Source organism: Solea solea, chromosome 6, assembly GCF_958295425.1.
Source record: "Solea solea chromosome 6, fSolSol10.1, whole genome shotgun sequence".
In the NCBI taxonomy this organism is placed as follows: Eukaryota; Metazoa; Chordata; class Actinopteri; order Pleuronectiformes; family Soleidae; genus Solea; species Solea solea.
In genome coordinates, this window is record NC_081139.1 from 21,419,826 (window position 1) to 21,445,775 (window position 25,950).

The 25,950-nt window shown below is 40.7% G+C and overlaps 3 protein-coding genes across 10 annotated transcripts in view; 1 reads left to right on the forward strand and 2 right to left on the reverse strand.

The window, feature by feature from the left end:
• LOC131460635 (inositol 1,4,5-trisphosphate receptor type 1) overlaps window positions 1–6,439 on the reverse strand; it is a 78,548-nt gene extending 72,109 nt beyond the window's left edge. For all 8 annotated transcript variants that reach the window (XM_058631281.1, XM_058631277.1, XM_058631276.1 and 5 more), the window contains exons 1-2: window positions 5,886–6,439; window positions 3,544–3,654 (exon numbers count right to left, since the gene is read on the reverse strand). In XM_058631281.1, the coding sequence (XP_058487264.1) occupies window positions 3,544–3,635 (92 nt within the window). In that variant the 5' untranslated portion in view covers window positions 3,636–3,654; window positions 5,886–6,439. The remainder of the gene's footprint in view (window positions 1–3,543; window positions 3,655–5,885) is intronic.
• A 1,672-nt stretch (window positions 6,440–8,111) lies between these two features.
• Window positions 8,112–14,511, forward strand: sumf1 (sulfatase modifying factor 1). The gene is made up of 9 exons (XM_058630647.1): window positions 8,112–8,474; window positions 10,517–10,690; window positions 10,779–10,853; window positions 11,455–11,537; window positions 11,609–11,731; window positions 11,824–11,938; window positions 12,425–12,538; window positions 12,614–12,673; window positions 13,994–14,511. The coding sequence occupies exons 1-9, from the start codon at window positions 8,166–8,168 to the stop codon at window positions 14,093–14,095; spliced, it is 1,155 nt and encodes a 384-aa protein (XP_058486630.1). The 5' UTR covers window positions 8,112–8,165; the 3' UTR covers window positions 14,096–14,511.
• A 423-nt stretch (window positions 14,512–14,934) lies between these two features.
• On the reverse strand, window positions 14,935–24,857 carry LOC131461520 (leucine-rich repeat neuronal protein 1-like). Its single transcript, XM_058632830.1, has 2 exons — window positions 24,533–24,857; window positions 14,935–18,055 (listed from the first exon to the last, which is right to left on the reverse strand). The coding sequence occupies exon 2, from the start codon at window positions 17,839–17,841 to the stop codon at window positions 15,697–15,699; it is 2,145 nt and encodes a 714-aa protein (XP_058488813.1). The 5' UTR covers window positions 17,842–18,055; window positions 24,533–24,857; the 3' UTR covers window positions 14,935–15,696.
• Between the last annotated feature and the right edge of the window lie 1,093 nt (window positions 24,858–25,950).

Consider the following 25,950-nt stretch of genomic DNA (forward strand, 5'->3'; position numbering starts at 1 on the left):
GTAACATTATAAATTGCATTAATTATAGTTTGAGTTTTTTTCACCAACTGCAACTAACGATTATTTTCCGTAATCGATTAATTTGACGATTATGTTCACGATTAATCAAGTAATCGTTTGGTCCATAAAATGTTAGACAATGTTGATCAGTGTTTGTCAGAAACATGGAAATGATGCATTGTTCTCGATGTCTTGTTTTGTCCACAAACCAAAATGATTCACTATTAATGATTTCTTTGTTATATAGAACAAAGAAACCAGAAAATACTCTAAAAACTAAAAAAAGCTTAAAACCGATTAATCGATTATCAAAATAGTTGACATTATTTGGTCGAGTGGATCATTTTCAAACACATATACCAAATATTTAATTGTAAACTGAATATCTTTGTGGAGTGTCAGACGAAACACATGTGTGACATTCTGACAACAAATGCCAAATGATAGATGCAGCCAATTCCAACCCATCTAATTAGGAAACCGAGTGTGAAAGAAATGGGCCTTGAATGAGATGAAAACCTAAATGAAAATTAAAAAAGAAAGAAGTAACATTGCTGTTATTCCCACTGACAGCACTCATCGTTGAGGCATGTGTGCTCCCCCTCTTCATTCAATAATTCAATTATTCAGGAACAGACGACCGACCTGTGGGCAAACTGGAATTTGGAGTGACAAATTTAGCTTTCACTGTCTTAGAATAACACTCGTCTGGACACCGGCCAAATCCCACATCCATTTCAGGCCTTTTTCTTGGGGAATGTCTGCAGTTGTCCAAACAGACCTGTCTAATCCTCCCCTCTGAACACCTCACAGAACACGGCTGCAGATTTAGACAAAAAGTCAGAAAGTATCTGAGAAGAATGAATTCTGCATAGTGTTTATGAGTGCAGTGGTCTGCATGTGTGTGGGTGATGCACATAACTTCATGTAGTCAGTGATTAACACAAGTTTAATAGTTAAACATTGGCACTAAGTTTAAGAGTCCTTGTCCTGGGTCACTTCACAAAGCTGCTTTTTTTTTAACATTTTTTCGCTGAAACCATAGTTTGATCACGGGCCTCAATCTCCGAATGGTTTCTTCCTTTAAGGTCAAGAGATTTGAAGAATGCTGCCGAGTTGGTGGTTGTAAGCAGCTCAAAGCCAAAAACTGCCATGAATGTTTTGTCAGTGTGTGTGTGTGTGTGTGTGTGAAGACAGAGAGAGAGAGAGAGCATTTGTGAGTGTGGGATGCAATGGAACTCGAGAAAGGCCACAATGTCTCTGTAGTGACTCAGTCTCTGCTATAGACCATTCCATTTTTCATCAACATGGGGGAAGGAGAAAGAGTACATCCTGGTCAGACACTGGCCTTATACAGTAGTTGATAACATATACAACTAATCCTAGGTATCAAACTTTAATATTTTTTTTATATATATATAATGAATGAATATATGAATATATGAATGAATGAATGAATGAATACAACATTTCTTCATTTTTGATTGGCATAGCTAGTTTCATTTCAAAACAAGAGCACAACTACAGCGTAGTAGTACGGAAGAGAATGAAGGCCACATATTACTTTTTTAGGAAACAAAACAAAAGTACTACTTAGTAGTAGTACTTACTTGTGTTTACGTTTCCTTTTTCCAAATACAAAAGCGACCTAATCTTGGAGACGCTTTCCCTCTGATATCATAACGACACAACAGAACACATTAGACTCTCAAATTAGCAGCTCTATGGAGTGATTCATTTTGGAATCAAATATGATTTTGAACTGGAAATCCAAAATTGATTTTTAATTGAATCGCATTCCTAGGAATCAGAACAGAGTACGAAACTTTCTCTGTCATCATGTCATCATTCAATGTCAACATTTTGATAGCTAAGGAGTTAATCTCATTAGCGTCATTGAGCCAATAAGAATGCAGCACGCTAATAGACAGAGATCTAACAGAGCTCATGGTTGGCTGCCCCAATGACATGCAGGAAGTCACAACCAGAGACGGAGATCATTCCCCAAAGGAGGAGAGGAAAGTGGCGCTTAGCCCGCGTGTGTGTGTGTGTGTGTGAGTGAGTGAGAGAGAGAGTGTGTGTTGGGTTTTGAGAGGCTAGCACTTGCTTTATGAATAATGGTAGTGGAGAGCAGAAAATGTGTTTTTTGTTTGACTGTGAGAAGACAAAAGGGCCGCCTAAAACTAAAAGAAATTACACTGTTATATGTTTTTGTACCAACAGATTCAATAAAATTGATTTACTGATTATCGATATGAAAACTCTTTACCCAAGCCCCTATACACAACATCATGTTTTAAACATCAGCAGGTTCCTTCCAGCAATACTGTACATGAGCGCATGTTTGCTCTCATTGTCCAGGTTATATTCCGAAGAGAAAAGAAAAAGGATAAATGCAACATGTGTGAATCCTAGCTGCTTGTGTTATCTTTCTGTAAAAGCAGAAGATCAATATAAACAACCACAAGGCCTGTCTGCAATCCCTGTAGACAGAGCTCATGAGTAAGCAGAGGCAGGTCAGCTGTGTTTCAAATGTGATAAATGGAGGAAAACAACATGATATTGCTGCCACTGTGTGGGTTCACAATTGGTTGGGTGATAGAGTTGTACCATTAGTGGTTAACTGCCCTTCACACACACACCTGCCATGCCATCACACCCACATACTTTTTCATCAACATTTGCATTTGACGCCCATACGTTTCCTTTTTCCGAGCACCATCAGTGGTGAGGTCGGCTTTTATCAAAGCACTGTTTCTACAGCATCGTTCTGTGGGATAAACTACAAAATGACATCCATGTATCTCTCCTCAGTTAACCCCATCCTGTCACTGACAGTGGGAACTGATGCCCATGATCCATACAAGCTCATGTTAATCAGATTCATGCATTCAAGCAGAAAATCGATTTATTGGCCATGTACGTATCCCTCTATAAGCTAGTGCGTATTGAATCAGTTTCCTGACAGCGAACGGCACGAAGGGCGGTGAGATGGATCGTGCTGTGGTTCTCTATGTTTTGTACCTGCTGTGCATGTTAATCATGATACAAATTAAATGGAGCATGGCTCTTGTGGTTGCTGTGTTGTCCAAAGAAAGACACCGCCGATTAACGATTTCCAGCAACAGTACTGCAGTTTACACGTCGTCTCCTTCTACTCCCAGGTCAAGAGGAAATTTTAGTGCATGCACAGCACGAGAAGTCCGACTCCAGTCCGACTAAGCGTATACATGCAGGAGTAATCAAACTAAGACTCGCATTATCCAGGTATGTTAGTCTGACTAAGACTAGCCCGATTTTAGTTGGACTAACGTGTTTACACAGCAAGAAAACCAAATTATAGCCTAAGTCCAACTAAAATCTGACCTTTACCACACATGTAAATGCACTGAACCCCGCTACCCTCATGTGGAGGATAAAGCAGTAGAAACAGGATTGTAAATGCACTGACTGAATAAACATCTCAACTTTGTGATTCTGTGCCCACAAATAACTGCCCAGATTGCAGTGGAACAGAGTGAAGATGTGTGAAGAAGAACATACCCCAGAGTGCTAATGAAACCATTGGTGGATCCTTCTGCGTACAGGGAACAGATGTCCCCAATGTGAAGGAAGCTGGACATCTTATCCGACATGACTGGCACACACACACACCTGCAGCAGAGGACAGCAGTAAAAACACAAGTTTAAAGACAAGAAAAAGTCAAAGAAATGCAAAACTCACTTGTTACAGCAGCAAAATAACAGTAAGAGTGTTTGGTCTGAATCTGAATTAGCACTGCTAAGTTAACCGTGAGCCACAACTGCAAACACACACATGATCTGATCAGCTACAGTATGCACATGTCGTTTTACAAAAGCAGTTCACACTCACTTAAACTCGTGTCGCTGCAGCAGTTATATAGAGAACACGTTGACATGTAACCTACTGATCTTCTTTTGGGAATATCTATTGTACTATAGCAGACAATCACTCACTCAGTAAATTATGGGATGGCACCAGTAAAGTCACTTTACCAGGCAAACTACTCGTGGTTATTTGATTAAACAAAAATCCAGATGCCACATGCAGATCTGTGACAGATCTGTGAGCGATCTGTGAGACTGAGCAGCCTTGACAGAGGTTAATACTCTCTGAGTGCTTTCTCTACATTTGTGAAATTTTCTTAATTATTGTTTAATTCCATTTTTGTTGTATGTTAAATTTGACATTTAATGCGTGGACCCAAAAAAGAGTAACTGCTACATTAGTGGCAGTTAATAGAGACACAAACAAATAAACAGACAATAAAGGCACAGTGTGGAGTACACTGATGCCGCTGTATGGATTTGCATACAGGAAAATTGTCTGATTACGGTAACTGCGAGTTGTTTGAGTTATGCTGTAGACTAGAGACACACAATTTAGGGGGGTAGGGGGTGGAACTGCAATATTACAGGTGTGATTGTGATTTGATTAGCAGTATATTATTTTACGGTGCAATGTGTAACATTTCGCAGGGTTTATTGGCATGAATTGAAAATGCCAAGTACGTAAAGCAAGTGTGATTGTATAGAATAAAATCACTTAAAAATCAAAGTCCTTTGGTTTCCGTAGCCTTAGTGTGATCTTAGTTTGCACTTTATACTTTATACAAGGGCCTTGCCTTACAGAGGCTGCCATCTTGTACCACCACGTTTCTACAGCAGCCTGAATGGACAAAACCAGCCACAACGACAGCTTACTACTCAAAATGACTTTGTTAAATGTTTGTTAGATTAGAAGTCTTAGCTCTTACACACTGGACCTTTGAGTTAGTTTCAGTTAAAGATTCACTTTAATAGTGCCAAAAGTGAGTAAGAGTAAGTGCATTGTTTTTGTCTTCTTATGTGTTCTTGAGTCAAAGATATGATTCATTTTATGTCTTTTATTTACAGGAGTAGATAATAAGTACTTTTTGCTCAGATGTGTTTATATAGTTGGTGAAAATAAAAAAAGACAATTGCACATTCTTATAGCCTCTGCATATACGGTTACTGTATATATGGAAAAAGCAGCGTTGATAAGGGTTAAGCGCAACACTATTTAAATATCTAAATATATATAAAGATTTCTTTAATATGTTTAAATATTATTGGGTTTTATTTATCTCCACACACTACAGGGGGCCCCTGGTGACCAGGGCCACTTAGTTCTCCCATGGGCCAGCTCTGATAATACTGCTCCCACAGGCTTGTTAGGTTGGCACTAAACAAAATGTGGCCAGTATTTATCATACTTATTTATATTTTTTTTGCATAAAACTGAGAAATTCCAAATAAAAATCGCACTGTTTGCGATTTGAATCGATTAAAATCGCGATGTGACAGTTCACATCTAGTTGTATCTTCTGGCTGAGGTGAATAAGGAGCTGTAGGGAGCATAGATCCTCCAGTGAAGCAGCTGATGATACACTCTGTGGGCACTGCAGGTTCACCTCACTCCTACTTGTGAGGCGCCACCTCTCACTCACCGTGGTAGATAAATCATTTTTAAAAACACACACGCACACACAAACGGCGGCTTCAGCTGACTGCTGGAAGCTTTTAAACAGAGACAGGCCTATAAATCATGACATTTTACAGGGAATAAACACGCAGTAACGTCTAAAACAAACACACGAAACTTGGTCCAGAGAGTCAGCGGTGGCTGGTGCTAAAAGGCTGCATCCGCAATCACTGGAGTCACTCTCTCTCGGGTGTTTTTTTAAATCGTTCACAAACATCCGTTAACAACCATGTGACGAGAGCAGCGGACTGTAAATGTTGGTAAATCCGCTGCGAGGAGCGGGTAATGGAGAGGAAGAGGAGGAAGAAGAAGAAGAAGAGAGGATGGTGAAGTGAACAAGTTGTGCGACCAACTTTACCTTCGCCGCTGTCGCCGCCGTTGCTGTGGAGCTAAACGCTCGGTTGTTCAGCTTCCTGTGGAGCCGCTAAGTAACATAGTGACGGCGGCTCTTCTCAGCTCTGCGGCTCCCGTAACCGTCCAGGTTTCTCTGACAGCTCTGTCACCTCTCCTGTCTGCCTGTCTGTCTGTCTCAGTGTGTGTCTGTGTGTGTGTGTGTGTACGTGTCGGCGCTGCGGGGCTGTGCTCACTGAGGCGGCAGCACCAGCAGCAGCGGCTGCAGCAGCTCTGGATGAATGTGGTGCTGCTGATTGACTGACTCCCTGCCACTTATTCCTCTACTCCAGGGGTCGTAAGTGTTGAAATGACGTCCATGTGGATCCATCCTTGCACCACCGACGAAATCACTCACTCACTCCCACTGCAATGTCCGAATTCATCAGGTGAAATAAAAAAGACACAGTTTTGAGCAACTTCTTAAAGGTCCAGTGCAGAGTTTCTTATAACTTCAGAGGTTCAAGGTCGTAAAATGCTGCAGAAACCTCAGAGGCCCAGCTTAGGTTAGTTCATTAGCTAGCAGTGCTGGCCCAAGTCTTTATGGGGCCCAAAGCTGAGTTAGATGTAGACCCCTCCCACCACCTCAGAACTCAGAGCAAAAGTGCACTATATTAACTACAACATAAAACCAAATAACTTAAGTTCAACACTATTTAGATTATATATCTAAATATATCTTTATTTCTTTAATATGCTATAATGTTATAATATAATGCTATAATCTCCCTCCACACACAGTTTGGGCCCCCTGGTGGTCAGGGAGGCCCAAGCAGCCACTTAGCTTACGTGTGCCTCTCTGCTAGCAAGAATGAAGCACGACACTGAAGCAAAGAGATGACACTGAAATATTAAATATATTGCCTGGTGGTACTTCAAGGTTGACTGAATTAATGACATAAGCATTTTTGGTTTTACAATATAAACGACAAAGCAGAACACTTAAGGTGAATTTGCTACTGGCAGAAATAAAATAAATGCCACACATATTTACACAGATCTATTTCACACAATATACTGTACAATAATATAAAAAAAAAAGGGGGAAAAGCTAAAAGCTTTTGTTTTTACCTCTCATCTACAGTCCTGAAATAACCTGGAAAATAACAACCTATATTCCTAGATTATTCTACATTTTTAAAACTTTTGGAAATATACAGAAACTATATTTTACATTGATTCTGACTTTACATTTTTCATGGACACAAACTTCTTTCCTTCCCTTATCTCTAGCTTTAATTCTGAACTTGACAAGTATTCCCAGTGTTTTTAAATACACAATGGGGGTCACACTAACCCCCTTTGTAGTAGTATTTTAGTATTAGTTTATTGTTTTAGGCTATTTTTTAATTTGAAGAGGCTTTCCAATCAGAAGGTTACTGCTCAAATGAAGAGAAGTGGCATCCTTTTTGGTCATTCCTGGACACAGGAAAGGGAGAGGTGAGCAGTCTCACCATTAGATGTTACTATTTCTTACACCTTGACCAACAAAATTGTGAATTGCAGAACACTTCATACTATGCAGATGACAAACAGCTATGACATTTATTATTATTGTAAAAAAAACACTAGCTTTAATGTTTATTTTGGAGACATGACAAGAAGCACAATAAAGCTTCAAGAGGGAATGTGTGGCTTTGAGAACATTTAGGTCCAAATGAAACACACATAAAACTTTAAACAAACTTTCTGCAGTCTCATAAATCATTAATATGTCACTATTTCTCACAGAATTGCAGTTATTTGTATGTATATGTATCAAAGAAAGTGTAATATTTTAGAATCTACACTTATAATTTGCAGAACGTCTCATTTTCAAACCCTCATGGTTTTATAAGATGCCAAAAACGTTGAAGCAGATTATCCAGTATTTCATAAACACCCCGGTTACAGCTCACTCTTGAATAAAGTACATATAAAGGCCTGTCCTACGGCTACGAAAACAATATGATTTTGACTCTTCTGTGATTATACAAACATATTTATGTGTAGTATATTACATTTTTGCCAATAAAACCCCCCAAAATGTTACACACTGGTCAATTAAATATCATATTCTCATCAAACCAAACATGAGAAAATGTACCAATGCAGAAAAAAAATTGTACATACATAATTTTGATTACATTTAATAGAAATAAATGCAACAAGTGTGCCCCTTGGTCGAGAAAGAGTTACAGACGCTGCTGCTACAGTCATGTGACTAACCACGTGACTTTTTGCGGAAGTAAGAAAGTCAACAACATGCATGAATCTTCTTGAGCCGAATGTAGTTTTAATGGCGCGATATTTTGCGGTGTTATTACTCATCGCTGCGTTTACGGACACAGCTCTGTGTCTGCAGGAGTCATGCGGGGCCGAGCAGGGAAGCGACGCCCGGCAGGGAGAACCAAGCTGCGGCTGTGAAAACCTGAAGAGAGACGCTGTCTTTACTGCTGCCGCCGAGGACAGGGTGGAGGACAGGACAGCCTCAGTGGACGAAGCCGCCAAATACTCCAGAGACTCCAACGAGAAGCTGCCAGATGCTGAGGAAAATGAGAAGGGCACACAGAGTCAGGTAAGTAACAGAAGAGAATGTCGTGACGTGACAGTGTGTACGTGAATACAGGGTGGGTGGGAGGGGGGACAGAGCTGATGTCCTGTGGTCAAAGGAGATGCGTTCAGGGCCCATTTTTAAATCTAGGTGTCAACAGTTGTAGTTGTATCCACATGTGATACTTCACAGTTCTGCAGAATCTTTCAAAGAGCAGCTTAAGACCCTGTGGTTCAGACAGGCTTTTAGTTAGGTGTGGGTTTTACTACAACAGGTTTTATCTTATTATTTTTATGTCTGTGCTTGTATCTGCGAGTGTTGTCTGCTGTGTATTGTGTACCTACTTTTTACTGTTTTTCTGAGAAAGCACTTTGTGAATCCTTTCTGTGAAAAGTGATTTTTAAATTAAAAACTAAAAACTTACTAACTTACTGAGCACAGAAGTTAATACCGGGTGGGAACAGAGCCATCAATTCTCCTGTCTCCCTCTCCATACCGGTAGTTAACTAGTTTATTATATTGTAAATTGTTTATATTCATTTTATTGTATGTATCATAATAAATACACTCATACACTCCTACTTAAAATGATAGATTTCCCTTTAAAATACATCAGCCAGTCTCATAATCAGAGGTGCCAAACGGGGCCCCCAATCGATTATCCAACAATAGATTTATTTTTCATCATAAATATGTATTTACTGTGAAGGATACATCATTCCATATCCAAACAAGCACTTTTACTTATCATATTGCCCACCTGCTACTGAACAGTTGTTTGAAACCCCTGCTCTAAGTGATGTGATATAAGAGACTCATTATGTCCTGAAAGACACTGAACCATAACATATGATAGAGGTGGGAATCACAGGGTACGCCACGACACAATTCACGATACATGGTCCATGATACCAATACTGTAATATCATGATGCAACGATTCTGTGATAATCAGTATATTGCAAGACAATCGTATAGTGATACATCACAAAATCTGTCTAACTGAAGACAACAAAATGTCTGAAGAGTTAAAAGTGCAGGATTTCTCTATGTATTCACAACGTGTAAAGAACAAAGTGCATAAAGTCGTGGATGGGGCATCTCTTAACGTAGCTTTCTCCACCATTATCCCGCTGTAAACTCCCTCTTCTTCTTCTTCTTGCCATGTAACTTCCGCCAAAGTTCTCTTCTGGACTGTTTACTTTAGAGCACTTTAATCTGGCATATCACTTATCATATTGCACGAGGAAGGACGAGGATATATGACCAAGTCAATATTTTGACCTACCGCTTATGAAGTAACTATTTTCGATTTCAGGAGGTAGATTTATTTATTATTTGATGCACTCTGAAGCCTTTTGTAAAAACAAAACAAATTTAAAAAAAGGCATGTACTGTGTGCATCACGATCACTTTAATGGATTGACCTGGAAACATTACATTCCTCCCTGGCAGTGAGCCATGCGGACTCCAAGTTCAGAAAAATGGGAAGAATTGGCCTTGTGTTTTTGCCACATAAGCAGACTGTTATCTGACTTCCATTTCCCTGTTCACTATTGAGTAGAGCTTAGTCTCAGTTTATTCATGGAATGGGCAGTGTGCTTTATAATCCACTGTGTCACTCAGAAATATCTACAAGTAAAATTAGGACTCATGGCATTGATTAGGTAGTTAATGCCATGGTTTGGCAGCAATAAAGAAGTGTCACTCAGCTCAGGACTGGGAATTTCCCTTTGTCCTGGAAGATCTTGTATAATATTACAAGACCAGTCGTGCACAACAAACACTGTAGGTAACTGAAGAAGGTGATATCTGGTGCCGCTATGGAAGACAAATTGAAAGAAATCAAAGTTTAATATATAACTTAATAATACGATGTTGACGAACTATGGTGCACGGTTAATCTTGTTTAATTATGTACTTTTATTTTGTTATTTTAATACGTTTATCTCTATATTTTATTTTTAAGGTATTTGCAGTTTGCAGCCGCCTTAATTAAGCAGCCTTTAATTAAGACTCATCGTCTTTATTACTGTGTAACTTTAAGAGATTCATGCTCCCGTACAGATGGTGCTGATTTCTGGAGGAGAGTTCCTGATGGGCACAGATAACCCTGGCATCCCTGCAGATGGCGAAGGTCCCCAGAGGCTGGTGTACGTGGACTCCTTCTACATGGACATCCAGGAAGTCACGCACAGGCAGTTTCAGAGCTTTGTCAGTGCCACAGGATATGTCACTGAGGTATGGGATTATTGCAACTCTAAAAAAAAAACACATGTTTTTCTACAGTGTTAGTGTCAGCTTTGCTCATGATATATTCTACTTTTAGGCAGAGAAATTTGGAGACTCTTTTGTGTTTGAGGGGATTTTGAGTGAGACGGTCAAGAACCAGATCACCCAGGCAGTAAGTATGAATATTGAACAGTTGACTAACCCGCACCGATCCTTTGATGCAACAATAGGAACAGACATGTGCACACACATGTTATTTTTAGTAACAGCAGAGACAAGATCAGTCTGGAAGTCTAGAAATCTGTCTGTAAAATCTATTTAACGTACACTTTATTCTTATTGTGTAAATGTTTGGAAATACTAGTTAGAAATTGTGATTATTAGCTTATGGCAGAAAGAAAAACAATATTTTGTGTACGTCATTGAGATATAAATAAGTCTCTATGCCGTGAGCCTTGAGATGCTCATATTTTATCTCTTTTGTTCGACACAAAGAAGACATATAGTACAGTTATTTAAGAGGCTTTAAAAGGTTCACGGTTTGCTTGAAAGAGGCCTGAGCCTGAGGCTTGAGGCCTGACAAAAGCCAGACAGCAGGGAATTTGCACATGACAGCTTCATTTTAGCTCGTATGTGTTCTGATCATGTGGCTGAGAAGGTGCTGTGTGCCCAACAGCTCTACAAGTAAACATTAGTGCACTCGAATGACGTGTTTTGAAGAAAAACTAAATGGGAGTAAGAGAGGAATAGTTAACCATCACTTCTGTAAATAGGTGGCTGCTGCCCCCTGGTGGCTACCTGTCAAAGGGGCCAACTGGAGGCAACCTGAGGGTATAGACTCCAACAATGCAGACAGGTATACATTTATTCAACACAAAAACCTAATAAAGTTGAGCAATTATTTATTACTTTGATTCTTATTTGTAGGCTGGACCATCCTGTGGTACATGTGTCCTGGGCAGATGCCGTGGCCTACTGTTCCTGGGCCAACAAGAGACTTCCTACAGAGGCAGAATGGGAGTACGCCTGCAGGAGTGGACTGAAAGACAGGTATGGTGTTTGCTGGACAAAGTTTGTGTGTCTGGTTTCCTCGTTAAGTGTGTTTTTATGTCCGTTTCCTGTTATGCTGCTCCTGCGTGTAGACTTTATCCCTGGGGAAACAAGTTGAACCCAAAAGGACAACACTACGCCAACCTGTGGCAGGGGGATTTCCCCAACCACAACACTGGAGAGGACGGATATGTCAAAACCTCACCAGTGAGTCACACACGAAGATTGTAAAATGTCATAGTTGGGTTTTTTAATTTTTCAAATTAGGGAGATGGAAGACAGATTTATAACCAAGTATCTCCCTGTGGAATGTCCATGAAATAATAGTAAAAAAAGCTAATTTAATGAAATGATGATCACAGCAGCATCAAAACAACTTTAGAAATATGAATGTTTTAGGGATGAGCTGCTGAATCTGCATTATTCATGCACAAGCCATAAATACAGCTGTTGCAGATTGTAAAATAATTTTTGTGGCCTATTATGGGTAAAAAACGATGACACCAAATGTAAATATAGAGGGAATCCATTTGTAAAATTGAAATGTAACCTTTTAATGTACAATATTCACACCAAATAAACCAATAATCATTATGGCCGTGACTTCCACATACTTGAGTGGCTTGTGTTTTCTCTGAGGTTTAGAGGCAGTGTCAGAAGTTTTGTAATGAGATGAACATCCCTTTTCTACAGGTGATGTCCTATCCTGCCAACGGCTTTGGTCTGTATGATATGGTGGGTAACGCTTGGGAATGGACTGCAGACTGGTGGGCTGTGCATCACACCACTGAACGGCAGCACAATCCAGTAAGGACACATCACCAAGTTTAGTTTCCCAGGTTTATTTTGTCTCTGACATGACCTCATTCTCCCCTCGATCAGACGGGTCCTCCTTCAGGCAAAGACAGGGTGAAGAAGGGAGGTTCATATATGTGCCACAAGGTAAATGCTTTTACACCAGCAATATTCTCTGTGTTTAAGTTTGAATCCAAAACTGTCAAAATTATATAATAAACAAAAAATGTGGATGATTGATATTTGAGTTGAGTCACCTGAGGAGTGAGGACAAAGAGAGAACATGCACAATCTACAGGAGAGAGAGGGATAAAAGAAAGTGCTCAGTGCATCATGGCAGTTCAGTAGTTTACTTCTGTGGCACCACAACAAAGAGCTCCAGGGCTCATTTTACACATCCATTACGAGAGACTTGGTTTAAAAGCTTAAATCCTAGCATTAATTGTGGCGATGTTGCAAATCCAAATGCTGAAGTCTCAGCTTCACTTTCTACACTCAGAGATAAGTAGATTAAATATGCACTCACTGGCCACTTCATTAGGTAAAGAGGACAATTAATGGAGTGGCACCTGGTGTACTCGTCTGCTGTTGCCCATCTGCTTCAAGATTCAAGTTAATGTATGAGTGGTCTTCCACTTACCTTGATTGTAACAAGTGCTTATTTGAGTTCCTGTAGCCTTTTTGTCTCCTCTGATATCAAGGAGGTTTTTTTTTCTGAAAGAACTGCTGCCCACTGGATATTTTCTCTTTTTTCTCGACCATTCTCTGTAAAGCCTAGAGGTGGTTGTGTGTTAAAATCCCAGTAGATCAGCAGTTGCTGAAATACTCAGACCAGCCCATCTGGCACCACCATGCCACATTATAAACTATCCCTTCATTTCTATTCTGATGCTCAGTTTGAACTTGAGCACATCATCTTGACCATGTCTACATGCTTAAATGCACTGATTTTAAATGCACTGTTGCTGCCATGTGAACGGCTAATCAGATATTTGTGTTAACAAGCATTTAAACAAGTGTACCTAATAATGTGGCCAGTGAGTGCAAATCCGTTTCAGTAAAGGCTGTTTTTACTCTTCACAGAAATACAGCGCTCATACCAACACTTATAGTATATTAATATCTGCAACACCATATGAGCCACCCACTGGTGACCATTGGAGTCTGTCTGCCACCGTCATTGGTTGCTATGTAACTCATTTCCTGGGAAATGAGCACAAACCACAGAGGCCTTCTTGTTTGTTCTGACTAAACCATGTGTGGGAAGAGAGCGAGAGAACAACAGTCAGACATGCTTCAGCAATGCTTGATGTTGGATAATTGAAAAAGTCAACTTTTCTGAAAAAAGCATTAAGGTGGTGACTCATATCAACTGTATGAACGTCTCCTGAATGTTTTTGAATTGTATGTCCCTCAGTGAGAAACTTAATTCACACATTATCTCTCTTTTCTTTCACCTTCCTCCAGTCCCACTGTTACAGATACCGATGTGCGGCCCGTAGCCAGAACACTCCCGACAGCTCAGCTTCTAATCTTGGTTTTCGCTGCGTCTCTCAGGAGCAACAGTGACCTGACCTGCTTGTCTCCATCACATGGTCTGTTCTCCCATCTGCTGTCCGACCCCTGTGCTGGATGCAGAGATGATCCGTGAAAGCAGAATTTGTTTTTTACTCACTTTACTTTCACCAAATTCTTGTGTAATGATTTACATTTGGAGTCAGGATTATATTACACTGCTGCATATGACGTCATTCCTTTGGTTTGGTTGTTTTTGTCATACTTTTCCTGAGAAATGTGTGGGAAAAGATTGATGGTGTCTGAGCTCAAGCAGTGTGGGGCAGTGAATTTGCAAATTACAGTTTGTCATTATCAGCTGTTGGATGGTTAAGATGAAGACTAAACATAATTTCTTAATGTATACAGAGATTGTTGTAAAACTGTTGTAAAATATTTTTGTATACTTTTATTAAACAAATTGAATGGAAGCCTAAGTGCTCTGTCTTTCTCTTTGTGAGATTGTGTACTGCATGTGTAGATGTGAATTCATGTTTTTTGGGTATAATTATCTTGCCGGAAAAATACTCAATTTCCTAAATGTCCATCAAAACATTAAAAGCTACATAAAGGTTAATTTATACAAATTGAATGAAATCATTTTAAATCTCTCAGTGGGGATTGCTGTAGTTCATAGCTTTCACCAGAGGGCAGTAATCCCTCAAACATACATAGGTCTGGTTATCCTTCAGTTTGACTGTATTGTAGTTAAACACTGACATCATAAAGCTTTTAAGTCTCTTAAAAATATGAGGGAGCCTCCACTAGCACAGTAAAGCTAGGTTATATAGCTAACTATAAAGCTAACTAGAGGGGTAGCATTACTGTTGTCTAACAATGAATTAAAGACCATCTGCAAAAGAACAAAAAAGTATTTATTTAGAATTTTTAGTATACATATTTAATGTGAAAATAAACTTGGCAATGAACGAGAAAAAAGCTAGCAAAAAAAGCATGTAAATAGGGAAAGAGTTAAAGAGTCTCTAGTGCGCACTAATAAAAAAACTCAAAATACTTTTACAGTTGTATTTCTAGCATTAACATCACATGAAGCAGCAAACTAAAACATAAACAACAAAAATACTAGTATCTTGCAATTTAAATCAGAACGTTCAAAGGTATAGTTGATACAACATTACTGCACAATTGCTAACATTCAGTAGACAGTATAACGAGTCTAGACCCCTCTGTCAGCTTTTAATTGAAGTTTCTACAAACTCCATTATCTATTAGTGCACAACAGATTACCTGTTTTACAAAACAGAGAAAGAAACACTGATCTCTACTTCATAATAATGCTGCTGGATTATTAACCCAAAAGAAAGTGAGTCAAAATAAAAATGCACGGAGGAACAGAACATAGCATCTAAGACAACATGGCAGCTAAATACAGCTGCCATCTTGGAGAGTCTGGAACGATGATGAAAAGATAGAAAGGATCAAACAAAGGCGATACGCTATACTAATAAAAATCCTGTCCTTGATCACTCTGCCTCTTATTAGCAAAGCTGTGAATACAAAAACATTTTGAAACATTATTCAACTTTTGCACCAAAATGGCAAAAGTGTGTCTTTTTGTGCTGCTGATGAGGCAGCTAGGCCTCCTTACTCAAACTTCACCACATGTAATAGCTTCGCGTGGTGTCAACGGGAGAGGGCTTCCCCTCTGTGCTACCATCTTTCTCCTTCTCGCTGTCAACCTCCCACAGGTTGATGAGGGGCGGGTAAAGTTCATTCAGGGGGATGGAGGAGGTTTTCAGCATGTACTTCTTCAGAGAGTGGTGGTAGTTTTTCCTCTTCCATCTGCGGGCCATGTAGATGGCGACAGTGGCCAGACTGATGAAGGCCAGCACAGTTGCCATTACGGTGAGCACAGCAGCGCTTGGGTGCTGGTCTGACAAGTCCATGGCAAATGCCGAGCTCCTTGTTGTGACATTAACGCATGACTTGTGTGTCTGCAGGTGGACGTTGGAGACTGTGAGGCATATCTCATACTCAGTAGCAGGCTGAAGATGTGTGAGGTTGTACTCATGGACATCTACAGGAACACGAGCTGTGTAGGTAATATGTGGGTTGTCGATCTTCATGGTGGCAGAGGCCCACTTCAGATTGGAGGACATAACGTTTGAGTTGACCTTCCAGGACACCAGGATGGAGTGGGACTCAGTCTGCTTGACAAAGATTTTCATCACCTGCGCACTGTCAAGTAGGGTGCCATTTACACGGATGGTCGCAACTCGTGTGTCAGCGCCCTCTGTGTTCTGAGCCACACATGTGTAGCGGCCAGAGTCTTCTACCTGCACATGATTCACCCTCAGGGTCCCCTCAGTGCTCAGATGGTAACGCTCTGACACAGTGTCTATAGTGAGTTTAGTCCCTAGAGGAGTCACCCAGTATATTTCTGGTTCTGGCTCCCCCATGGCCCTGCAGTCAAGACTGACACTCATGCCCAGATCGAGGTTCAAGTGGCTGGGGAAGGTGTCATGGGATATGAGGGGGAGACACTGCTCTGAGGACAACAGCCTTAGCTCTCGAACCAATTGGCCTCTGAGTTCTGTTGGGGAGGTACACAGCATGGCCAGAGGCTCCATGAAGCGTACTGTGGTCCTGTTAGAACTCATCCACTGAATGACACAATCACAGCGCAATGGGTTGCTGTGCAGACTGATCTCACGCAGATTAGTCAGCACCTCCACAGTGTGCTGGTAAAGGGCAGTTAGCGCGTTATTGTTGAGCATCAGGCTCTCCAGGGAGGGCATGTCTCTAAAGGCTAATTTGTGGACATAGGACAGTTTAGGGTTGTTTGTGGCTTCCAGCTTTGTCAGTTCTGGTAGGTTGTCAAGGGCAAATCGGTCAATAGACGCTAACTCCATCATATTGTTGATCCCCAACTCCTTCAGATGGAGCATGTTCCTGAAGTCGCCTTCCTGAATTTTGTGAACAGGATTTTTATTTAAATCCAAGAATTTCAGATTAGGGACCTTCTGAAGTGCCAGTTGAGGGATTCTGACCAGTTTGTTGTCATAGAAAGAAATGCTTTCCAGTGTATCCAAACCTACAAAAGCGTTTGCTGGCACATCAGTGAGGTCCATGCCAGCCAGAACCAGACTCCTCAGGCTTCCTAGAGGCTTAAAATTCATGTCCAGGAGCCCAATGACTGGATTCTCTCCAATCATGAGGATCTCAAGGTTAGGTGTTTCTTCAAACCAGCGGCTGTCTATGACATGGAGCCTATTGGAGTTGAGATGAAGGCGCAGTAAGCTGCGCAGACCTGCAAATGCCCGAGGAGAGATGGAATTTATCTGGTTGTGGTTGATGTAGAGCTCCTGGAGATTAGAGAGGTTTCCCAGGCAATGATCTGGAAGCTGACTGATCTGGTTCTCCTCGAGGTGCAGAGTGGTCAGGTGGTTCATGCTTGTAAGACCCACTGCTTCCACCGTACTGAAGTTGTTCTGTGAGAGGTCCAACTCTGTCAAGTTGAAAAGTGCCTCCAGCTCTCCACCCGTGTGTGAGATGGCATTACTTTGAAGTAGTAACACCTGGGTATCTGTTGACAAGTTGGTAGGGATGTGTGTGAGCCTCAAGTCATTGCAGTCCACTGTAATAGCCTCCTTGTATGTAGACTGGGGAGTGAACCAAGGGCGAATCTCACATACGCACAAACAAGGACATTCTTTGCCGTTTATGGGCGACAAGAAGAAAAGAAGCAATCCAATGCACAGCCATATTAATGGAGGCCAAGGCTGAGAGCTGAGTGCCATTTTGCCTGCTCTCTCTGCTCACAGAAAGCTTAGAGGAGAGGCAGTGTATAGGAGAAGGTTACGAAGTGGAATTTGATGAACATTAGTCTCCTTTGCGGCTAGTTTGCTGCTGCTGTAGGCGCTGTAGTGAGCAGTGTTTAGAGAAGGCAGGCCCAAGAAACATCTGGTTCAAGCTTCACCTCTGCATCTGACTTCCAGACCTTGAGGATTCAACCTAAAAAATAAACACACAGAACACGGCAATTAAATATATACACATACAGCCATTTTCAGACATGAACTCCGAAGAATTTGCTATGGACATTCAACAAATGTTTGTCATGCACATATGATGACAACAACTCACTGACTTGCGCATGCAGGAGGCAGGACCATCACCCTCTAATTTACTATGAATTATGAATTATGTTGAGTTTAGCAGGAGAATCTCCAGAGAATGCCTGGAGCATCTTCTGCAGAAATGTTTTGTTTAACTTAGTTACCTCTTTCTCAAGTGAGACCTGGCCAAGGCAGAAGGCAGAGGGTGTTAAATGAGGCCAATCTTTCCAACCGTCACCCTCAACTACATGTGTTAAATGGGGCTGAACTTAAGTCAAATCACCTTGTTGCACTTGACCACTTTGCTTTCTGTCCTGGTCATTCTTTTTGTCTGCTGAAAAACAAATACTGTACAGTACACTTTGCTTTATCAACTTACTGACCTGATATTATGCTGGGTATGCTGGTAAATCTGACAGGATGTGACTTATAACAATACTTTTGTTCGTATAGTAGTGACAGTTCTATGATAATCCATTCATTTTAGCCTACACGTGAACAAGCTGATAGAGGGGTGCAAAGACTTAGTACTGTAAGAAATGTTCGATATCAGCTCTGCTTCTTTCAGCGTTGTGCACCAGTCTCCTCAGAGATTACCAGCATGTTTTTCTCTCTGGTCTGGTTAGATTATTTGCTGCATACCAGCATGGTATCAGCAAACCTCTAGAACAAGTGTGTGGGGTTGTCACAGCCGGCAACTCTGGCTGTGAGCCCATTACACAACAAGCTTAATGTACATGGATTGTATGTTCTTCACTGTTAATCCCTCACAATTTAGGATGGGTACATGGGCAGTAGTCACACACACACACACACACACACACAAGGAGAGTTTAGTAGTTTTCCCAGTGCTGCGGACATGACATACTGAGACAGGCAGGGAGAGACTGAGCTAGATTGACAGGCAGAGCCCCCAAAAGAGTAGCAACAATTTATGTCTTTGCTTAAATGTGTCAACTTTTTTGACAACCATTCCTAGAAACGTCTGTGGGACTATGCGTACAGACTCTATTTCCAGATTTGGCAACATGAGCAATGGAGGTAAGGAGGCAGCAGTTCTAGGTTTCTTAGAAGGAATCCTAAAATGTATCAATGTATGTTCAACTCTTATGTGATCTCCTTTTTTCTCTTTTTTTAAATTCATAAATAAATAATGGGGAGTAGATCATTTTGACTTTTGGCCACAACAGTTAAAAGAAATAATCAGCCTTCTTCATTTGTATTTTCTAGAAAAACAAAAGGATTTTCTGCCAGTGCCAGCATTTATTTATCCGCTGTGTGTCTACTTTGTTTTGCATCAAAACTGGTGTAACAATATTAACATAAACCATACAGATTGATTCCTCTCTCCTTTCATGTGCTGTCCGTTCTGCAGTGTCAACACCTTTTATTGAGAATTCAGTAGATTCTGACTGAACAGCACTATGAGAATACAAACATGGCAGGAAGGAAAGGAAGCACATTACATAAGCAGTTTCCCCGAAAGAGGGCAAATCAGTGTACAACAGATTTACAGCAGAAAATTCAAGCGCCTCAAGCGTTTCAGGAACACATATGGTGGCTGCTATCAGATGGCTGGTCTCTGCAATAACCTGGTCACACTCAAACTGATTCCTTCGGTGTGACTGAAGTGTGGCAGCAGAGATCTGCACCTTTCCCTGGCTCTATTTATAGATGCAGGAAACAACTGCTGCATATGCTGCATATAATGACCCATCACTCAGGCTCTTGAGTAATCGCTAATGTGTCTTTGAGGTAAAATACTTTCTCATAGTTATATTGAGAGAGTTTAGTTTGGTAATGCATTAGTCTGTCCCTCCTCCTCTGTGTGTCACGCTGCTCAAGTATTAAATTGGAGGAGACAGGTGGAGTAATTGCTGAGATCATGCTGAGGCCATAAAACTCAGACACCTGGCACCAGGTTTCTGGCAGCCTGGCAGCACTGTGGGAATCTGGATCTGTTCCCACCTTTCTCTCTCTCTCTATGTATGTGTTGACCTTAGTGACCCAAGGAGACTCATAGGTGAGCACATATGCTCTTTTGATGGTCTGCTTTATTATTACTGTACTGGTTTGTTACTGGCGAATTATGAATGCATGCGTTTTCCTCAGCAGAATATCTATCGGTTATCAACATGTAATAGCTCATTATGCCAACATGTTCACAATTCAAATGTCACAATTCTGACCTTGACATGCTTGATTAAAATATGGAATATAAACTAAATACAAGCAGAAAATGCTTGTATTAAAATATTGTATGCGTAGGTGCATTCAGCTTTGCATTAGTGCATAGGTGCAGGAAACCTTAATTATTTAAATCAAAGAGTGAACAGGAATATTGTATATTTTCATCCAATAGAAGAAAAATAATGACTTGCTTGAGGTCAAAAATCGCTATCGCTATTGTCTCCAAAAACACCACAATAGTTCCAACAAGGGAGAAATGGAGCCCGCAGGATCACGCCTGAAAGAGAATTAGGTTTGTCATAACAGAAGAATCAAGCCGGTGGGACAACACCTCTGTGATCTCTTGCTCCCAGATTATTTCTGAGATTCGTCCTCTCAATAGCAGGGGTTGGAGCAGCCGTATACCTCTGTCTTTGAAATTCTACTGCTTATCTCTTATCGCACAGCAGTGGAGAGCAAAGGCACTGGAGGGAATGTAATTAAAAATGCATGCATACAGATGTATCTACACTCTGTGCATTTCCACAGGGTCACAAAACACACTCGGTTTCCCCGCTCGTGTTTGACTCACACACTGTTTCACGCCGGCGGCTGCATGAAGACAGTTAATCAGTCAAATGGAGAACGGCAAGCTGTTGACAGATTCCTCTCTCTCTCTCTCTCTGTTTACCCAATCATTACGGGGGGACATGTGAATCGCACACACATCTACACAACATCAATCTATAGTCCTTGATAATTCCATAAAGCTTCAGGGAAATCCTGGCCCTGAGGTTCAAAACTGAGACTGCCGTGTGTAATTGTGGAACATAATGAGCTCTGTCTGCTTCATGCTATGGCCTCATAAATGCATTTATAGGACAGGATTGCCGGACAACACCGGCAGCAATGAAGACAAGTAGAGCCTTTGAGAGAACACAGAGCTTTTCTTTAGCTCTGAGCAGCAGGTGACAGCCACTGTTTTCAGTGGAACTTTGTGAAAATGTCATCTAATCTAAGTTTTGCATGTTTACGATTTCCAAAACAATGCTCCTGATACAACACTTTATAGCCACGGAGAATCTCCTAGGGAGGCAACGCTCTGCCCCCTCGATGTCTGAGGCCCTTTTCACTGGGTGCAAAATGTAAGTAGTGTTTCTGAATCAGGCTCGCAGACATGCTATTACCATAGCAACGGCTATGCCACCGGCATGAGAGTTTCATAACCAAATGAAGACATTAGAAGAAAAGCCATTAGTGACAACAGGCAGCTAAAACAATATGTTACTATGGCAATATACCTTACCCAGTAAGTACATACTTATTCACACATGTAATCAAATGTTTGTCTCCACTGTTGCATATTTCACACTGTAATAGATTATTGTATTTTCACACTAAAGGTACCAGTGACCACAGCTCACGTGGGGCTGGAAACCTAAGCACTGCTTCCTGATGTTTTCTCCATGTCCTCACTGTGCTGCCCTGACTGAGAGAGACACCCCAAACCCACTCCATTAGTATGCAAGGGTCTCACTTCAGATCACACAAGGCTTTGATGCAGCTGCTGATGGCAGAGGTGCAGAGCAGAGGAGAGGAGAAGAAGGATGCATGTCCACTCAGTCAGAAAGAGGGGAAAATAGAGAGACAGAGGATGGAGGGCTCTGCTAACTGAACTGAAGCTGGCCCCAAAGATACATTAAAGGAATCCTGCATGTAGAATTAAAGAAAAATATATGACTCAGTGAGGGGGTTTGTAAACCGTAGCTGCCGCTGTATTTCTATTAACTGAAAATCCATACGGTATCTTTATTTCCCCGTGGAACAACAATGGACCTCCTCGACACAATCTTTCTCCTCTGACTTTAATATCGTCCTCTCGTTTGTTGCTCTCACTCTCCCCTGCCATTACAGTTCCCCTCACAGCTGCGGTATCAGTAAAATAAATAAATAATTACATGTTATCATTGAAATATCAATAAGTCACTGATATTTGAAACAGTTGTGCAAATCAAATTCACATTGAGTTTAAAAACTAAAAAAATAAGGGATTGTGCCAATTGTGATTCACACATTTGATATTAGTTCTGTTTGATTCTGTTTCAAAATGCTTAAAATAACCTCTGAATTCAACACAGTCTGAATAAACGTGTGCAGAATGAGAGAACAGCTGACTCGGTAACAACAAAGCTCACAAAAGGGAGAAGGTCAATCTGTGAACACCAGTGTCTCCCCACCACTGCTGTGGGAATCCCAGCACCAGCACATGCTGCAGAGTGTAGACCCCATGTCTCACAATGGCTCCTCCCCAAACACACACACACACACAAACACAGAGACAAGTCTTTGTTTGGCTATGTTCTCACACTCCAACATTACTATAGATGAGGAGATAAGTCACTGTGCTTTGTGAAGATTGGGGGAAGGTGTCACTCTCTCGCATCACTGGTTCATTAGCAGACATCTGCATCAATTGTCTCCGTTATTTACAAAACAAAATAAACTGCACAAAGTTGTGTAGTCCATATCCATATATCTATATCTATATATAGACAAGAGACAAGATATCATCTTCGATATCATGATGTGGCATCAGTGATGTTTTTTTCTCCAAGGTTTTAAAGGCTTTTGCAGTCTGATATTTAATTATATGCTTTATATTCAGAAATATAGATTCAAATACATGGAATAAATATGTAATTACATGAGAAACTGCAGCTTTCAACTCTAACTCGATTATTTGTGCCGGAGCAGAATCTGACCATATTTTTAGGCAAATTCTTTGTTCCTTACACGTGTAAATATTCTTTATTAAACATTAAAAAGCCAAAGAAATACACCAGATATCATCTAAAATTAGACTCAAGATATTTTATGTGTATAATACAGTTCATAAATGGCTAGAAAATCAAAATGACTGAATTTTTAGGGTAGATATTTGCAATGTATTGTCACCGTCCCATGAGAAGCACATACTTTTTAACAGTCATCGCTCAGCTTTATATGGTGAATATTAAAAGTAATGAGATGTCATGTACGAGCCATAATGGCCCAGCTCTACTGTACGTGGACATGATGTAGTCATTTCTCTGCTGCAGTGTCTCCATAAACACAAGTTCATGCACTGTTATGTGATGTGAGGTGATGTTAGTAACAGGTGTGTAATGCAGCAGCTGAAACAGAAGGTGACCCCAACACTGCAGAACACTGAACCTGGCTTCTGCAAACTTCTGAGCACAATCAGTGTCTGTCTTCATTTTCACACACATACAGGAACGTTGGACGGAGCACATCATCAGGAGTCCATGGCTGCTACTCAGCTTTTTTAAGCTGCACTCTGCTTCTGCTGCTGCTGCTGCTGGCCAGCGATGCTGCAGGTTATGTAAACGTTCGACTAAATTGTTATTTGAACCCACTATCACAGTGCAGTGAAATGTCACAGCTGCTGGCATGACTGCAGCTTTTTACTATATGCTTTTATTTATTTTGGAGACCCATAACTTGCATTATTCTTTAATTTTTGTTCATGGTAAAATGTTTAGGTAGTGCACAGATGAATGGGTTATTGTTTTCTTTGTTTTGCCCCCCCCCATGGTCTCTGATCACTTTATATTTATCATAGTCTAGACTTGAGAAGGGTTCATAATCATATCCGTGCACACGCTGCACAGCAAAGTGTCCTTGCAAAAAAAAAGGTGGTTATACCTGACATAATATAAACAATGATATTATTATAATCTATGTGCAAAATGTAACGCATGTCATATTTTTTTTGTTCATGCCAATAAAGCTACTTGGATTGAAATTATATATTATTTTTTTCACATATTTAACCTTTAGGAGGATGCATCGACAACAACATCCAAGACTGAGCTTTTCTCGGTCTAAATTAATCCTTTATTTGCTGATGCAGTAAAAAAAACAACAGTCTTGTCTTTAAGGACTAAATCACGCGCTGCTGCTGCACGAGGAAAAAAAAGAAAGAACACATTAGTGTATTTATTTCATCTTTGTTGATCAGTGTGTTTCTTGAAAACACGCGGATTCATCTTTACGAGTTCATCACACCCACACCTAAGTAAATAACCCTGTCTATATAAAATCATTTATATGTATATATATATATATATATATATATATATATGTGTGTGTGTATGTTACAAATAAAATCAGCACATGCAGTTATAATAAACACATTGCTCACCTTTGAACACGCACCTCCTGTTTGTGACCCGCAGCTCCTGCGCGGATCGCGGCTGCAGATTGTGTTTCAGGATATAATAAACGACACGGGAGTAAATCCTATGTGTGTGGGAAAACGCCCCACGGTTGAGATATCTGTTCTGCTCCAGTGCTGGAGACACGGATTTACTTCAGGAGTGGATACGCAGCAGCAGCAGCAGCAGCAGCTTCCAGTGATCGAGCAGCAGCTGCTTGTGAGTCCAGGTCTGGAACGCGCTGTCTGCTGCCCAAACAGGCAAACTCACCATCTGTCATCATCAACAGCACGAGGACCAAAGTCCCACCCTCAGCGGCCGCGAGCTGCAACTGTGAAAGTGATGGAGTCACCACAGGAAAGTGTGTCTCTCTCTGTTGTATTGTAACTCCCTCAAAAGTGAAGTTTATCCGCAGCAGTAAAAAAAAAATAAGACAATGCTTCAGTCGTTGAAAGATGAGATGATGAGACACAGAGAAATGTAGGCAGGGAAATAAAGTCATGGATTCATGATGTGATGTGACCACCTTATTAATAATTCATCATAATTATACAATGCAATGTACTTAAGTGGATCTTAAAAGTATCTCTCTCTCTCTCTCACACACACACACACACACACACACAGACTAAATAAGACACTGCCTTGACCACCCACCTTAACATTACTCAGAAATGAGGTTCTGCCTCATTAGGACCAGGTTTAGGACTACTGGTCCTAACAAGGTCAGTGTTTATGCCAGAAAATGTGCTAAAGAGGTAACAAATATACGTACACACACACACAGACAGAGAGAGAGAGTCTGGTTTCCATGACTTCTGAAAAAAGCCAAAGCCAAAGCCATTTTAATGTGAGGACCAGCCAAAATGTCCCCACTTTGCCAAAATGTCCTCACTCCCTATGGCTAAGTTTTCTGGTCTTCACAAATATACCAATACAAAAACATACACACACACACAATCTGGTTTCACCTTACCCTCACCTTAAAATGTAATAATTGACATTATGGGGACTCTCTTTTTTTGTCCCCATATATTACTGTGTAAACAGAGTGAGGTCCCCACACCATATTTAATACCTGGAACACACACACCAGTTTGTACTGATATTCTTATTAGGACAAGAGGTGTAAGAAAATATCAATAGACTGGATTGGAAAATCTTTATTGTCCCCAAGGGACAATTTTGTTAGTGACAGAAGTCACTCACACACCACACAAAATGCACAAACACTACGATGTTTTCAATAACGAGACATTAACTCAAATCTTTGAGTTAATGTCTCGTTATGGAAATATTCTTGACTGGTTTTGTGTTGTATTTCAGCTTCTTACTTACAACCATCTGACTCTGTCCCCGTCCTTCCACACCTCTCACTACACAAAGAAAACTTTATATTGTTTGT